This window comes from Argopecten irradians, chromosome 1 (assembly GCF_041381155.1).
Source record: "Argopecten irradians isolate NY chromosome 1, Ai_NY, whole genome shotgun sequence".
Classification (NCBI taxonomy): domain Eukaryota; kingdom Metazoa; phylum Mollusca; class Bivalvia; order Pectinida; family Pectinidae; genus Argopecten; species Argopecten irradians.
Genome location: NC_091134.1, coordinates 46,226,615 through 46,244,732, shown reverse-complemented (window position 1 = coordinate 46,244,732; position 18,118 = coordinate 46,226,615). Strand labels below are relative to the sequence as shown.

The window sequence follows — 18,118 nt, the reverse complement described above, 5'->3', positions numbered from 1 at the left end:
GACACAATCACATCTGAAATGCTAATAGACCAAAATTATCCCGTCGATTCCATTTAATGATGAAAGGTGATATTGAAATCATATCTGTTGAATGTTTTCTGCCATGTATCTTCTTCAAAATCAATCATACCCATTGCATGCAAATCGAAACACTCCTTTGTTTATAAGTAATAAAATGATTTGCCATTTAGAATTTCACCATTTTATTTAAATACATCGCATTGGCTCGGTCGAATAACCCTTTTCAGATGATCATCCAGACACGGGCAGATTTGACTCAAACTCAAATTGTTTTATTGCGTTGTGTTTTTTTAAAACCTATTTACACAGATATTTCAATATCATAAAGATATTTCAATATCATACAGATATAATTAGGCCTAGCATACATACAGGACACTGCAGTCATGACTCGCGCGTCATCGGCATTGAACCTAAAATGTATCCCTAACCCATCCCGGACCCCACCCCTTAATCCGATGGAGGATCAGGCTCCTACAGACACTTGACACACATTTTATGATACAAAAGTTGTAGATAAGGAAAAGCATGCAAAAATTTAGCGGTTGCTAATATACCTTCATCATATTTAAAAAAAATGATGATGGTATACATATGGACATCTGGGTTACGTATTAGAGAGGGTATTACATCGTAAAAGTATGCTAGCTGTACGTCATATGTCATTGGTGATGTGGATGACATACATTACCAAATTAGGTCCCAAGAATAGGCACGTTTTAACCCTCTACGTGATTGTAACGGGTCTGAAATTCTGGCCTATTGGTGACAGTTAACCAGTTTGTTTTCTGTATGCTGCAGTTGTTTTTACTTTCAAAAATACATGTGGCATCCTCAAAAAATTAAGGTTGTAAATTTCACAAGTAAATGAATAAATGATTAATGAATAAATGAAAACATTCCTATGATATATAGACAACCATACATACATATACATATCAGAGACATAACAGCCATATGTCACATTGTTTGCTTTAATAATCCAGATTTTAATAAGATCCTATCAGTATATTAAAGTCGGCGATCTATGTGACCTTTCATTTAACAATACGTACTAAAGTTGTGTATTTGTAAATTGGACCGGCAAGCATTAGTAGTGGACATTGGCCAATCTAGAAGGCCTCCGGTCATCAAACGACAGATGTTGACCATTTTACTGTATATAAACCGTAACAAACGATATGGTCATCAGTTAGACATTAATCGTCTGCTTTCTTAAACATCGTCAGTCAAATCAGCAACATGAGGTAAGTCCTAGGTGTTTACTCTTTCAAAAACAAATCATTCGGTATTTCACAATTTCATTTCCGGAGAGTTGAATGTTTTATCCATATTACATATACATGTAGATAATTTCGTATTTCAATACTTCACATTCTATCATAAATAGTCAGAAATTGTTCTTTGAAGAAATGGGCGATCATTCAAAGGAGTACCTCAAGGTTTTGCCACCAGCCCTTGCGTTTTGTTCAAAATACCTCTTAGTGAAAGGTGCTCGTTCTCTACTTCCCATTTCAGTGTGAAATACGGATTACTGGCTGTTGCTGTTTTCGTTATTGTGACATTCTTGGTACCGGAAACAAGTAAGTTTTGTTAATATAAATCGGAAATTGTCGGCACTTACCGTCATATAAAAATGGAAAATCTCGTTTACGGAAAGTGTCGACGGTTCCCGTTTATGGTAAGACTGCTGATTCCATGGTTGATTTATAAAGATTTGGTATCGATTTAAATGTTGAAATAGCCAAAGGCCTAATGTCCATCCATAATGTAGTAAACATAATATATATAACGGCAATATTTATTAGCATTTGTATAAGTATCTGAAAGTTTGAAGTACTGTTTACCTCTTTTTCGAGGGTTACTCAGTCTTGAATTAATTTTCTTTTTACCTACTAAGCACCCATGCGAAAACCATGAAACAGATACATGTATACCAGTGAAGCTCAATACGATGCAATATTAACGGTTGTTTTACCTCCTATCTGTTTCCTCTTTTTAGACACTATAACACCCATTGAGACTCATCTTTTTCTTACATCTGAGTTTGTCCCGTTGTGCCACATAAGTAGATATTTAGGCGACTTTTGAAGGTTTTCAGGATTGCATTTGCCCTGCTCTGTTGTAGATGCCGATCCCTGCCTGTTTACTTGTCTAGATAAGAATTGTACTTTCGGATACCTCCCGTTCGGATGCCCTCGTTGCCATTGCGCCCCAGACCCTTGCTTGGTAAGGTTGCTTGACGATTGATAGAAATTACTTTTTAGAATTGAGCCCTGAAATCAAGTTAATTTATACCAAATTTATCGCAGTCTCGCATTTGTCATTTGAATCAAAGATATTTGATGATATTATACGGAGGTATGCGTGGCAACTCTTTAATAAGTTTTTCTTCATCAATGTCGTTTTGTTGTCGTTTTTAACAGTTTACCACATGTCCACAAGGGTTTAGTTGTCAAGCAGTCCAGTCGACTTGTCCCAGTGGGCTAATGTGTCCCAAGGTAGCCAAGTGTATTGCAGATTCTACTTACGGAGGTAAGAATTGGAATAGGATAAAAACAAATTTTGTTCTTTTCGTTCTCGACATTGACCATTACTGGTTGCTTTGTGATACATAATCAACTTTATCATATATAATATAAAACTTTTCTTAATCGGTAGTAAAGTAGCTAAGTCTTAAATGCCTAAATGGGATTGCTCATAATGGGATTGCTCATAATCTTTCTCTGGAGAAAAGAGCTCTTTCGTGATAATATAACTATCTGAAATATCCATCGTTGACTGTTTACAGAACAGCCATGTGGGTGTAAGGAAGAGTTCTCGCCCGTATGTGGAGTTGATGGTCTGAACTACCCGAACCAGTGTATCATGCTATGCTCGTAAGTATACTATCTAAAGCTCAATGTGAGCCTCATTGTAAAGGGGGTCTTGGTATGCAAAGGTGTAATTTGGTTTGCGAAGCAAATATGGCGTCAATATTGGGAAAATCGCTCTATGCTTTATGTAGAACTCGTATAGATATTGCGTTTCGGTGTCAAAATGATTGCAGTTTTTAAAAATGCAAGTGATGATTACTATCCTCATTTAGTTAAAAATCTATTGCAGAAAAACACGCGATTTTCACGCAAAAATAGCATTTGGGCATGGCACAGGACTTTGTTTGGCTGAATGTGAAATTGTAGTTTGTTAGAACAGCATTATGATATAAAATATAAAATAACCTACCCTGTAAAATAACCTACCCTGTAAAATAACCTACCCTATAAAATAACCTACCTGTAAAATAACCTACCCTGTAAAATAACCTACCTAGCCTACCCTGTAAAATAACCTACCCTGTAAAATAACCTACCCTGTAAAATAACCTATAACCTACCATGTAAAATAACCTACCCTGTAAAATAACCTACCCTGTAAAATAACCTATAACCTATCCTGTAAAATAACCTACCCTGTAAAATAACCTTCCCTTTAAAATAACCTACCCTGTAAAATAACCTACCCTGTAAATTAACCTATAACCTACCCTGTAAAATAACCTTCCCTATAAAATAACCTACCCTGTAAAATAACCTACTCTGTAAAATAACCTATAACCTTAACCTACCTGTCCCTGTAAAATAACCTACTCTGTAAAATAACCTACCCTGTAAAATAACCTATAACCTACCCTGTAAAATAACCTATAACCTACCCTGTAAAATAACCTAAAACCTACCCTGTAAAATAATCTATAACCTACCCTGTAAAATAACCTATAACCTACCCTGTAAAATAACCTATAACCTACCCTGTAAAATAACCTATAACCTACCCTGTAAAATAACCTATAACCTACCCTGTAAAATAACCTACACTAAAATAACCTACCCTGTAAAATAACCTACCCTGAAAATAACCTACCTGTAAAATAACCTAACCTACCCTGTAAAATAACCTACCTAAAATACCTACCCTGTAAAATAACCTATAACCTACCCTGTAAAATAACCTACCCGGTAAAATAACCTACCCTCTAAAATAACCTACCCTGTAAAATAACCTACCCTGTAAAATAACCTACCCTGTGAAAATAACCTATAACCTACCCTGTAAAATAACATATAACCTACCCTGTAAAATAACCTACCCTGTAAAATAACCTATAACCTACCCTGTAAAATAACCTATAACCTACCCTGTAAAATAACATATAACCTACCCTGTAAAATAACCTACCCTGTGAAATAACCTATAACCTACCCTGTAAAATAACATATAACCTACCCTGTAAAATAACCTACCCTGTAAAATAACCTACCCTAAAATAACCTACCCTGTAAAATAACCTACCCGGTAAAATAACCTACCCTGTAAAATAACCTACCCTGTAAAATAACATACCCCTGTAAAATAATCTATAACCTACCCTGTAAAATAACCTATAACCTACCCTGTAAAATAACCTAACCTACCAAACAAAGTTTGCCCTGTCTCCTCTGTGAGAAATCGCTCAATTCATAGTACCGATCATTTTATTTCGGTGTACGCAATTATTGGTATGCGCAGTCGTGGACACCACCAGTTTTGGTATGATGGATTTAAGTGTTTGACTATGTTAACTCTTCTTTCTATTATTTTACCAACATGTTATTTACCAAGAAATAATGCTTTTTCAACAGATAGGTATGATTTTGGTATAACAAACAATGAACCTAGCTGTTATCAGATTTAGAGCGTGTGTTCCCATCTGTCGATCAGTCTATGATTTTACTCTCGTTATCGGGTGAATCTCTGAACGCCAACATTTTGGATTTATCTGTAGGGTAGTTTGTTGTGACAGTGGTTAAAGTCTTTTTCCTAAAATGAGTCCCAATTACAACAGGTAGATTTACCTGTAAAAGTTACCTGTTGATACTTATATTCATTATCAGTTTAATTAATTTTGATTTCAATAAGTGTTCAATGAAAATAAAATACATAGAATTTATGAATGAAATTAAATTAATGATGATTTTATTTCAAGAATTTTCAAAATTTGCCATGATATGTCTAAAATCTCTGGTATCATTCTCATTAGATTTTCTATAGTTGATACTAAAATCAAACAAAATCCTTTTAAAATTAATTCACATGGAAGTAACTTTCCCATTCAGAAATATCCAAGACAAAAATCCAAAATAGAATGATCTTATATCAACTTAGTGTAACACCAATTCGATTACAAGTTTGAAACAATATTAGCCCTTTGCCTATTGAAACGTGATATTTTTTCAACAAGTTTATTTTTTTCTCTCTCAACTTCTCAACAAGTTTATTTCATAGATGTATTTAAGTGACCTTTATAAACATATATATAGTTCATGTAACATGTGTATTAATCACCTACAAATGAGTAAGTGCATGTATTATGTCATACAATGTATAAGGTTTCCAAAATTTAAAAATGTATTAATTGTACGACTGACCTTTTTTAAGTTAACAGAACATAAAAAATATTTCAAAAATTGTATCCGGATGCATCCTTTATCACAATTATATAATTTTCCTACTTATTTATCCTAAGATGGTATTTCTAGATCGGCTTTATATTGCATTATAATGCAAATGTATTTCATTATAGCAAAAGAGCACCCAAGGATTACGAGTAAACTGTTTCGTTTACAGCCCAGTAAAATAATTTTGCCAGTATTGCAACATTATTTTTACATCTATAATGTGCATAAGAATGACTCTAAGAAACAGTCTTCAATCTCATTTCATTTAGTATTTTTTCACAGAATTAAGTGACTTCTAAAAATACTTTGTATCTAAAATACATATAGAGCATTAAAAACCAATGATACTTTCAATGTATTATTACCAATGTTAAAAATGTGTTTGTGTCGGCTTCAATAGATAATTTAAACTTTAATCAACAGGTCTAAATTTTCAAGTAAATTAATTTAAACATTTATGATCTCTTTTTTCTCAGCTCATTTTCTAACCATAGACAATGACATGTACTGAAAGATATATGTCTATGCGATAAAAAAAAACCTCAACTATATATGCACAGTCACAAGAAATGAAAGTTGGCTAAAAATGTAGCCCTGGAGAACTCCTATGTCAATACAGAATACTGATACATTAAAATTTCTGATAAAATTGAGATATGATTAAAAAAATGTATATTATTACCTGGAACCCAAAATGCATTGTCTTTTATAATCCGTATGTAGCTCCTTATTAATTCTTAGCATTTACAATGTATATATCGATGTATATTAAAGCACTGATTATGTTAAGTTAAAGGCCCATTACCTTTCCGGAGCAAAATATAAAGGTTTCTTAAAAAACATTAATAACACCAGAAAATGCATACCGATGATCTAAAATAAGGTTACGACACCAAACATGAAAACAGTGGAGAGTCAATTCGCTGTTTTGCCGTCTGGCGCAGTGATAGTCAACTACCGCGCGGTATTTAGGACGACGACGGGAAACATAATACGACCCGCGTTATGAAAATAAACATTTTAATCAAATCGTTCAGAAGGTGATGATAAATGTAGTATTAACGGTAAGTTAATAATTTTTAGGACTCTACAAAATTATCGATCTTATTTTACATTCCCATTTTAAAAATTAAAAGCCGTTTCGGAAAGGTAGTGGGCCTTTAATAATTTTCTACATTACATGTACAAATGTATATTTCAAGGAATATATTGAAGGAATTATTTTCCAAAACCCACCAATGTTACTTATGATACTGAAATACTGGTAAATCTCAGGTGACTTTACAGGTGAAAATAAAGACAGCTTATATGAAACAGTATATAAATGCCTTCCTAATGTTTCCTAAAACAACACCTACCCATTGTTGATAAATATGTTGGGGTTCAGAGAACTCCCCCTCGTTATCATTATTATGGGGTATTGTCTTTGAAGGATAATAGTCCACTCCAATCGGCTTAAGAAATTGGACGCGCTTCCCAATTTTACTTTGCATGCTTTCTCCGTGTCCTAGTCCGCTAAACCTGTCTATATTATTAGGCGTTTTAATTTTTTTTGCCTAATATATAGTCAACTCGCGGTACCTCTTCGAAATGTGAAATCGTAGGCCAGATTTGGCCTACGCTACGTCAGCGGCATATTTCTAATATATCGTCCATGCAATGCCGGGAAAACGTACACACACCTATATATTGGGATCTTATGTACTCCACTGCCCCATGTTACAGTGTTACATCCCATTTAAAGGTACCGCGAGCTGACTATATATTAGGATTTTTTTTTTTAAAAAGCCTAATAATATAGGCAGGTTTAGCGGACTATCCGTGTCCAATCGGACGTATACAATTGATAAATTTTGCCTCTATCTAAAATCTGGCTCTGATCATAAAACTGACTCGTGTGCGCCATATTGCTTGGTTACATGGTGTTGTGAATGAATTATTAAAGCAGTGGACTAACCACCTTCGACGCATTTGTTGAAAATCGCTCTTGAACATCACTCTTCAATCGCTTCGAAAAGAACTGTTGTGAAGGCAGCTGAATGCTTCAGTGTTCATTTGTTTTTATTAATTATCTCCACATAAGGCCACTAAATATTATTAAGTCGGGCATACCTTTATATGAAATGGGGCGCGTTCATGATCGTTCCGCTCGTCCGATCCCGTTCCGTCTCGAGTCAGACATTTATTTTCACACTGAACAGATGTACACATACAGTGCGCATACTTGTATTTAAAAAATGGAAATTGTCTTTCCTTAGTTTTTTAATTGAAATATCTTATTCAGTTTCGATGATCATGGAGCAATGTGAACGGAAAATCATAATTTATAGTGTTTAAGTTGGCAGGGACCATATCGATATATGTACATGTATGTGTTTTTTTCTGCGTTTCGAGCAATTAGACTTTTCTGGAGTATGGATGGCAAAAATGGCTCAGCTAAATTTGATGTTTATTCCATTATAGAATGTTTGACACAAAAATAATATAACACTCTAAAATACATCACATACATTTTGTATAAACAGTTATACCATTAGATCTATACCACTTAACAATATCTTCATCACATGTAAACAGTTAAGACACGTTCGAATCCCTGATGAAATGTTGTGTAAAATGCAAATATGGTAGAAAACTTGTCCATTCACTACGGTTGCAAATGATAGCAAATCAGCAAGGTATTTCAAATGTCGATATTAGTATAATTAACCTTCGTATATGAAGTGAAATCACTACTGCTTGAGGAGTATATGTATATGTGGCCGAATTACTGGCTATCTAAGCCCACGTGGTACAGTTGTCAGGTACTGAACGTAGTATACGTCGTTTTTTCTCTCTTTTCTCTGGACATCTGACGTAAAACAAAATGAACAATAATCCCGGATTATTGAAGTTTACGTGAGAGCTGTTGAGATTCCCATTGCTGTATATAATAGTGCCAAGTAAAGGCCTAATTTTGGTTTGATTTAGAATCTGATAGATTTTACATCAATTGACATCCGATATTTTATTTCAGTGATAGATTTTACATAAATTGACCTCCTGTATTTTATTTCAGTAATTTTATTCACGTTGCTGATTGCCTATAAATGATTTTTAGAATCATGATGTGTCGAATTTGATTGTAGTTTATAAATAATTGAGCATTTATAATACATGTAAAGTATCTCCGAGTATATCTGGCCTCAATGGGACCGTCCTTTACGGTTGACTGGTTTCCTTTTATCGCCGACCCCTCAGGAATAAGGGAACATCACAGACTCCTGTGATGAGTTGTTAGGTTTTGACCTTAACCAGGGTTTGAATATTTCAATGACCCTAATGACTACGGGCTAAAGTAAGAGTTAATTTCGTGGGGTGTGATCAAGGACCGTGGGAGGAGGTCGGCCAAGGTTTGTGGGAGGGGGTTGGTCAAGGTTTGTGGGAGGGGGTCAGTCATCAAGGCCGTTAATGGACAAATGGCGAATGTGGTAAAGAGAATGATGTTAGGTGCTTGGTATGTGAACTGATTCATTATCGAGAATACTTACTGTGCAATTAATGTTAACAGTTTATTAATTTTCATGAATGATTTATCGATGATCGTGTACTATTTGTATAATGTGTTCGTGTTTATTGACAATTCCATAAAATTAGGTAATTGAGTTTTTAATTAGCATGTGTGCTGGGTCATGTCAGCTTTTTAATCCTCATTATTAAAACTTAGATGAAATTATCTCTGTTCTTGATTTGGAACTTAAATTTGAAGACCGACTTGCATCATCAATGATTGAGATTAATATCAGTCTTCTCATCAATGTCTTTTGCTGTTTACGTGTAACCCCATACTAGTATCACATAGCATTAACATTTAATATTAATGGACCTATGAATCAAAGGTTCTCATTTTTATTTTAGATATGGAGATTGTTTAAATGATAAGAATGACAAACGATATGCGTGAAAAATTACAAGAAGAGCAATGACGTTAAGAAATCGCCCTGAGGAACCCAACCTTTGGGCAGTGTGTCCACCAGTGTAGTATTAATCGGACCGATATATGCAAAATATTGATCTCCATTTGTATTAACCTATGGCAATAGTGAAAAATCAATATATACCTAAAGCTAAGAATAAATCCGTTAACAATAATTCAATTTTGCTTGTAAAGAACATTTACATTGGCTTAAAAATTACCTTATCAGCGATTTAATGGTGTAACAATTCCATAGTCGCGAAATGAATTGGGAATTTTGAAAAAAAAAAAATTATTAGATTGAATAATATGGATTAATTTGTATACATTTTTAATGTTTGGGATATATAACACAAAACTCTTAGTGTACTATTAACATAAACTATACGCTTATATTTACACTTGCTAGGCTTGGTCACTATACGCTAACACTAGCCGATTTTGTTTACCATAACTGCATGGTAACATTGAACTTTGAACTTGCGTAAGGAAATGTTCTGTGCAACGTAAAAGGACTACTTTTTAAAAAAAAGAAACACATGGCTTTGTTTACATTTTGACGCAACATTAAGTGTATATTGTTGTTTTTCATAGAATTTTGGAAAAATGTAAACAATATATACATGTTTTATATTTATATATGATTCAAACAATTTTTAAATTAACAATTGTATAAAGAAACGGAAAAATATCCCGACCGGGGCGACGTGCTTTCATTTTTGTTAAAAATGATGGGTGTCAAATGTAAACATTACCTCTGTGCCTATGTTCGTCCTTACGATCGAGCCTTTGGGGTGGACGGGTGTGAGACCCTCTGATAGAGGTCAGTTATAAACATATCCTTTTGTCTTTGTTCTTTGAGTATTTAATCATGTGTATTATAAAACATGCACCGCTAATAATCCACGTGTTGACAGTTCCGCGTCACCACAAATACATTGTATCCATCGAACACAAGTGAATTTGTTTCATCTATCGATGGCGATATGGATCTAAGCGTAGATTATATGATCACATGGCTCCCAAGGATGTAATATCGTCAAGTCAGACGACATCTCAAACACATTGAGCTACTTGAAAATCGTTGTTTTGACAACTTCGGCAAACTAAAGTGTGTAAGCGTGCGTCAGCTTCGCCTCGCTGCGCAATAACGGTCACCGAGTTCACACATGTGGCCGTGTACAAATTCTTTATGTTATTACGCTATATATTAACTTATAGCAAAATTGAATATATATTTAAAGGGCCACTACCTTTCCGAAACGGCTTTTAATTTTTAAAATAGGAATGTAAAACGAAATCAATAATTTTGTAGAGTCGCAGAAGTTATTAACTATACGTTTACTAGCAAACTTATCACCGCCTTCAGAACTGTTTAATTAGAATAAATAAAATGTTAATTTTCATAACGCGGGTCGTTTTATGTTTCCCGCCGTCGTCCCAAATGCCGCGCCGTAGTTGACTATCACTGCGCCAGACGACAAAACAGCGAAATGAATCTCCACTGTTATCGTACATTAGACAGGAAATCTTGCATATTTTTGGTGTTGTAACCTCATCTTAAGCCATCGATATATATTTTCTTTTGTTATTATTGTTTTTAAGAAACCTTTAAATTTTGCTCCGGAAAGGTAGTGGACCTTTAAAGTTCTGATCTGATTAAATAAAATTATCTCTGAAATTTACTTTGTTTGTCATGTTAATTTTACACTAAAATATTGAACTTTTTGTCGTCGCGGATGAATATTTCTACCTTACGTGAAGCGTCATCGTTCGCTGTTCAATATTGAGTAAGCTCCTCCCACTTTTGACCGACTTTTATTGAATAATTACGTCACTTTCAAATGACGATTTTATTGCATAAAATATAAATAAAAAGTCGTGTGAGTGTAAATATAGGGATTGGATTTCGTTTTTATGTTAACCATGGCTTGTTATGGAGCAATTCCTCTCTAAGCTTATATTTCAAACATATGGGGCGCTATTCGCCCCATAGAATATATTCTTAGAGGAATTGCTCCATACAAGCATGGTTAACATAAAAACGAAATCCAATCCCTATATGTTAGCGCCCCATATTGAATATATTCTTAGAGGAATTGCTCCATACAAGCATGGTTAACATAAAAACGAAATCCAATCCCTATATGTGTGTGTGTTATAACGCCATATCATGAAATGTTAACAACTTTGCATATTAGAATCTACAGAGTTATCTCCCTTACATGTACGTGTTGATTGTTACGTCATTATTTTGTGAGCACAATTCACGTCGTTTTCTCCGAAAAGTATGACATTACGCTCGCAAACACATGATGTCACAATCAATACCTACCCGCAAGGCCAGATAACTCTGTAATATGCAAATACAGAATAATCATCATGTTTCGTCCGTCGTCGTTTGCCGGGCGCCTTGCGTTACTTTTCACATTTTGAACTTCTTCTCAAGTTCTACCAGTGCGATTTAGCTAAATTTGCATGAAATAATCCTGACATGGTCCTGACGAAGTGATATCATTTTTCGGGTCGATCCGAAATCCTATATGACTGCCACAGCCGCCATCTTGAAACACATTTTGAACTTCTTCTCAAATTCTCAAATGTGATTTGACTGAAACTTGCCTGAAATGATCCTGATATGATCTTGACGAAGTGATGTTACAGCTCAGGTTGATCACAAATAGAAGATGGCTGCTGTGACATCATATCTAATTAATTATCTATGACTATTGCCAAGGTAGTCAGATGACCGCTAAGGCCCTTGAGCCTCTTGTTTTGTAGGAAGATGCTGCAGGTTTCGGACTGACGATAATTTTATTTTTGTAGAGGGATGCTGGAGTTTTCGGACTAACAATAACTTTATTTTTGTAGAGGAGTGCTGGCGGTTTCAGACTAACGATAATGTTATTTTTGTAGATGTATGCTGGGGTTTCAGACTAACGATAATCTTATTTTTGTAGAGGGATGCTCGGGTTTCGGAGTTAGATGATATTGTTTTTGTGGAGGGATGCTTTAGGTTTCGGACTAACGATAATTTTATTCTTGTAGAGGGATGCTTTAGGTTTTGGACTAACGATAATTTTTATTTTTGTAGGTAGAGGGATGCTGAAGGTTTCGAACGGTTTCTGTCGCTGTAACTGCCCCCAGATGTACGCTCCAGTCTGTGGCACCAACAACGTCACGTACGAGAACGACTGCTTCCGGGACTGTCGGTAAGTCTCAGAGATTTCACGTCTGTTACTTCTTGATTAACCTTAAACACAAACATCTTGAACTCAAAAATACTTTTATGAAATCGTATTTTGCATTTCAATTTAGTTACTTTTTAATGTTACAGTGGATGTTAATATGCATGGATTCGTTCTGTAATATCCTTCGATAGATATTTCTGTCCTCTGGCCCTGTGGTTGTCCGGTAAACCTGGACTGACACTGACTGGTCCTCAATTGTCTAATTTTAACAGATTGATTTTGACTCAATACCGTCTTCAGGTCCGCGTACGACAGCCGGATCCAGAAACAACATGACGGAGTTTGTGAGTGCAATTGTCCTCAGACAGACGACCCCGTATGTGGACAGGACGGAAAGACATACCTCAACGACTGTGTCCGGGCATGCGCGTAAGTATTTAGCTTATATAATTTATAAAACTCAATTTATAAGAAAGTAAAATGCTTATAACTTGGAATGTAGTCGAAATGGTGTATGAAAATAAATATGCACACCAAAACCAGAATTAAAGATAAATGTAGCTTAGGAAATGCTTCACGTATATGTACATACACATACTTTAACTAGATAAATGTACCTTCTCTGAAACCCTTGCCTAGCAAAGTTGGTAAATATCTACTCATTTTTATGATGATTCAATTACAAAATCATCACTAACCTCTTAATGATCACAGGGATCTGAGAATTAGTTACAGATTATATAATCATGGACCCACCAGAGTGCCCTAAGACCATTTTTAGACGTTTCTAGTACATCGTCATAAAATGGTTACTACTGTTGGAAAGAGCGATAATTTTCCTTTCAAAATCATCCTATACATCTATACAAAGTACCGTCATTAAGACGATATAAGCCCCATTATGACAAACATCTTGAAGCCATCTAATTAAAAATGCATACATGTTTCGTGGCTGATTTAATATGCATGAGCGAGGCTTCGGCTGCAATCCCATTGGCCAGCTATAAAAAATCGCTCTTCTCGGGATGTTGTACATCTATATATGGAGTTCGCCGTTACTGTTCAAACATATACATCTGTGGACTTTTTATAGCCGGCCAATGAGATTGCAGCCGAAGCCTCGCTCATGCATATTAAATCAGCCACGAAACATGTATGCATTTTTAATTAGAAGGCTTCAAGATGTTTGTCATAATGGGGCTTATATCGTCTTAATGACGGCACTTTGTATAAATGTATAGGATGATTTTGAAAGGAAAAATGTGTTTTTATAGCCGCTAAAGGTAGGCGGGTTAGAAATTTTGAGTCTAAGGCTTTCCACCCTTCTCGTATATAGGACCATGTAGAGTATGATTTTTATCGTTTTTTAATCTAGACCTCTTAAACGACTAAAAATGGTGTTAGGGCACTCTGGTGGGTCCATGATTATATAATCTGTAACTAATTCTCAGATCCCTGTGTTAATGAGATGTGTATGGACATATCTAGGATATCATATTGACGAGACGTGTTATAATTTTAGCGGTGTGCCTAGAGGATCGTCTGGTTCCTGTGAATGTTTGAGTACTTGTAACCCTGTTTACATGCCCGTATGTGGAATGGACGGTCTAACGTACATCAACGACTGCTTCAGACAATGCTCGTAAGTATTACAGAGTTACCTCCCTTCAAGGGCGCGTGTCGAAACTAGGCCAATAGAATTTAATTAATTTTCAGGTGTGTCTTGTACAAAATAAATGGCTAACTATTTAGTTGGTAAATATAAAAAACAGCATTGTGACTGGATAATTCTTTATTGTTTCTTCTGTTTAACAGGGGCGTTGGGTTGCTTTCCAATTTTGCCTGTCCGTGGAATCAAAATAGGAGATAAGGTGCAACCGTGAGAATGCTTCGAACGAAGGGAGATAACCCCAGCGACTAGAATAGGTTTGAAGGGGATCAGTGAACGCACAATATGTAAATTTTAAATATATACCACGTATTAACGAAAATCACAATTGCATTAGAAAAATAAAGTTGTATGAAAGCATTCCCAGCTGAAATGTCGACACTTCTTTCTTCTCAAAAACAAGATTGGTTGCTAATTTTTCAGCTATTTGTACAAGGATGTATTTGGTGGCGGAAAACAATCCACCTCACAAACCGACAGTTAGTGGAATAGATCTGCAAACCCTTACCGCTGGGCACTTTGGCCAAGAGACGATGGCTAGTGGTAGAATGTCGGCCACCCTTTCAATTCGGCCACCTTGGCCCAGAGTTGGAGGGCCAATGGTAGAATGGCGAAGACTCTTACCACACGGCCACCTTGGCCCAGAGGTGGAGGGCCAATGGTAGAATGGCGAAGACCCTTATCACACGGCCACCTTGGCCCAGAGGAGGAGGGCCAATGGTAGAATGGCGAAGACCCTTACAACACGGTCACCTTGGCCCAGAGGTGGAAAGCCAATGGTATAATGGCGAAGACCCTTACCACACGGCCACCTTGGCCCAGAGGTGGGGGCCAATGGTAGAATGGCGAAGACTCTTACCACATGGCCAACTTGGCCCAGAGGTGGAGAGCCAATGGTAGAATGGCGAAGACCCTTAGCACACGGCCACCTTGGCCCAGAGGTGGAGAGCTAGTGGTAGAATGTCGGCCACCCTTTCAATTCAGCAACCTTGGCCAGAGGTGGAGGGCCAATGGAAGAATGGCGAAGACTCTTACCACACGGTCAACTTGGCCCAGAGGTGGAGAGCCAATGGTAGAATGGAGAAGACCCTGACCACACGGCCACCTTGGCCCAGAGGTGGAGGGCCAATGGTAGAATGGCGAAGACTCTTACCACACGGCCAACTTGGCCCAGAGGTGGAGAGCCAATGGTAGAATGGCGAAGACCCTTACCACACGGCCACCTTGGCCAAGAGGTGGAGAGCTAGTGGTAGAATGTCGGTCACCCTTTCAATTAGGCCACCTTGGCCCAGAGGTGGAGGGCCAATGATAGAATGGCGAAGACTCTTACCACACGGCCACCTTGGCCCAGAGGTGGAGGGCCAATGGTAGAATGGCGAAGACCCTTATCACACGGCCACCTTGGCCCAGAGGTGGAGGGCCAATGGTAGAAGACCCTTACCACACGGCCACCTTGGCCCAGAGGTGGAGAGCCAATGGTAGAATGACGAAGACCCTTACCACACGGCCACCTTGGCCCAGAGGTGGGGGCCAATAGTAGAATGGCGAAGACCCTTACCACACGGCCACCTTGGCCCAGAGGTGGAGAGCCAATGGTAGAATGACGAAGACCCTTACCACACGGCCACCTTGGCCCAGAGGTGGGGGGCCAATAGTAGAATGGCGAAGACCCTTACCACACGGCCACCTTGGCCCAGAGGTGGAGAGCTAGTGGTAGAATGTGGTATACTATTACCAGGGCCCAGTTCCATGAACATTTCTTGAAAAAGAATTCTTTAACTTAAATTTCCCGATAGAAAAGCATTACAAAACTTGAGAAAAAGTCTTAAACTCTGTAATGCTTTCCTATGGAGAATTTTAAGTAAAAGCATTCTTTAAATTTAAGGAATGATCATGAAACTGATCCCAGTTATCACATAATGACTTACTCTGTTAACAACAGTGGATCATTTAGTTGTTCACCGTCTACATTACTCCGACTATTGCTGTCTCGTCTGACCTCTGACCCACACAATCTAACAAAATATGTTTTCTCCGTGATTAACATATAACAGTTGAAGTAAATATTTGTCATATTTGTTTATTCGCATTTCCATGGTAAACATCAACAACAACAACAATATATAATTCGTTGCAAACGTAGAAAGTGTAGCCAAATCAGTCACTATAACGATTAGCCCGATTGTTACCACAGGGGCCTGGCACGAAAATTTTTAACCAACAGTATATATATATATCGATACTATTATATATATATATATATATATGTATACTGTTGGTTAAAAATTTTCGTGCCAGTTTCCTGTGATTTTTACCTTTTCCTGGCACCAGACATAGACATTCCAACAACTACTTTTATAAGAGGGATTGATATTAAAAATGTAAGCACAAACAGTATACAAATATCGACCTATTTTCATGTGGATAAGGTGATTTACCAACTCGAGGAATTGATATTATCCGAGGCCGAACTATGAACAAATATACAGACATTAATGTCCATCACTATTGAAATGTCTAATTCTGGTGTCAAGGTCAGAGGAAACTCGGGCTTCATAACGATATCCAAACAAAGAAAACCCGTTACGTTGAACTGTTCAAAAAGATCAAATATAGGCTGAACTGTCAAATCATTAGTGATCAGTAAATCAAACATGTTATTGCGTCGTTCAGTTGGCCATGGTCAAAAAAATGTTCCTATCGGTAAACAACATGGACGGCCAGTGTTTGTAGATGTCGACATTGATATTTTAAAATTGACTCATACGACAAAGTAATTCTTAGATTGGAAAAGCTTTGAATCATTTATGTATATGATGATAAAACAAAGCGAAAACAATTATCATTGTTATCTAAAATAAGGTCAATTCATAATTCAATTCTAGATATGTCCAGACAAAATTATAGCGAACACTAAAACGGTGCTTTGCCCAGCTACCAAACCAACGCGTATTGCTCTAATAAAAATCGGTCGAGTATTTCATTCGTAAGTGAGGCAGGTATCAATAATGAAAGGTTTGTAAAATGGATGTTTGACAAGAAGACATTCATCATGAAACAAACATATTTCAATTTTGTAACAATTGATGTCATTATCTCCTAACAAACACATGTGACATCGTCATTTGTATGTGATTTTCATTGACCGATACTATGACGTAACGATTTCTTAGAAATGAAATCCTTGGGACACTTGGAATTTCAAGAGATATAATTCAGTAATAAGAATCTTCTTAAACATTATGGATATACAACATCAGAGTGTACTGTAAATAAACTGAAGCTGTTACGGCGAGAGCAAGATCTGATTTGGCAAGAAGGCATTCGTCATATCATAAAACACACATGACAATGGCATATTGCTGCGTATGTCCCCTCCCTCAAACAATATCAGGGGCGTAGGAAGCGGGAGGGGGGGGTGTCATTTTCGCCGACTGAAATGTTTTTAAAATGCATATTTGAAAAAAGGGTCCTCCTGCACATTTTTCGTACTTCATTATAACAAAATTTCCGCTGCGCGACAATTTTCCTAAAACGTTCAATCACATAATTTTCAAACCTTTAATAGTAGAAATTCTATACACATGAACTACACTAAAATGTCCATTAAGGGATTCTTCGTACTACATTTGTATTTAAAAAAATGTCATTTAAAAGATTACTTTGTTTATATGTCTTAGCAAGACAATTAGTTCATTATTATTTTTAGTTACAAAACAATGTGCCGATGGTGTGAAGCCGGTATGTTTAGATCGAGCAGTGTTGCACAATGATATGACGACACAATTATCACAATTATCATTTC

The 18,118-nt window shown here is 36.5% G+C and overlaps 1 protein-coding gene across 1 annotated transcript; it reads left to right on the top strand.

Moving 5' to 3' along the window:
• The first annotated feature begins 1,119 nt into the window (after positions 1 to 1,119).
• Positions 1,120 to 14,673, top strand: LOC138330130 (serine protease inhibitor dipetalogastin-like). Its single transcript, XM_069277535.1, has 9 exons — positions 1,120 to 1,268; positions 1,540 to 1,604; positions 2,150 to 2,250; positions 2,448 to 2,556; positions 2,813 to 2,900; positions 12,552 to 12,665; positions 12,945 to 13,073; positions 14,167 to 14,286; positions 14,460 to 14,673. The coding sequence occupies exons 1-9, from the start codon at positions 1,264 to 1,266 to the stop codon at positions 14,512 to 14,514; spliced, it is 786 nt and encodes a 261-aa protein (XP_069133636.1). The 5' UTR covers positions 1,120 to 1,263; the 3' UTR covers positions 14,515 to 14,673.
• The last annotated feature ends 3,445 nt before the right edge of the window (positions 14,674 to 18,118 follow it).

Excerpts from the sequence above, each read along its gene's own strand:
- LOC138330130 (XM_069277535.1), top strand. Across the intron at positions 1,605-2,149 it reads ATTCTTGGTACCGGAAACAA|ATGCCGATCCCTGCCTGTTT; the intron begins GTAAGTTTTGTT and ends GCTCTGTTGTAG. Across the intron at positions 2,901-12,551 it reads CAGTGTATCATGCTATGCTC|AGGGATGCTGAAGGTTTCGA; the intron begins GTAAGTATACTA and ends TTTTGTAGGTAG.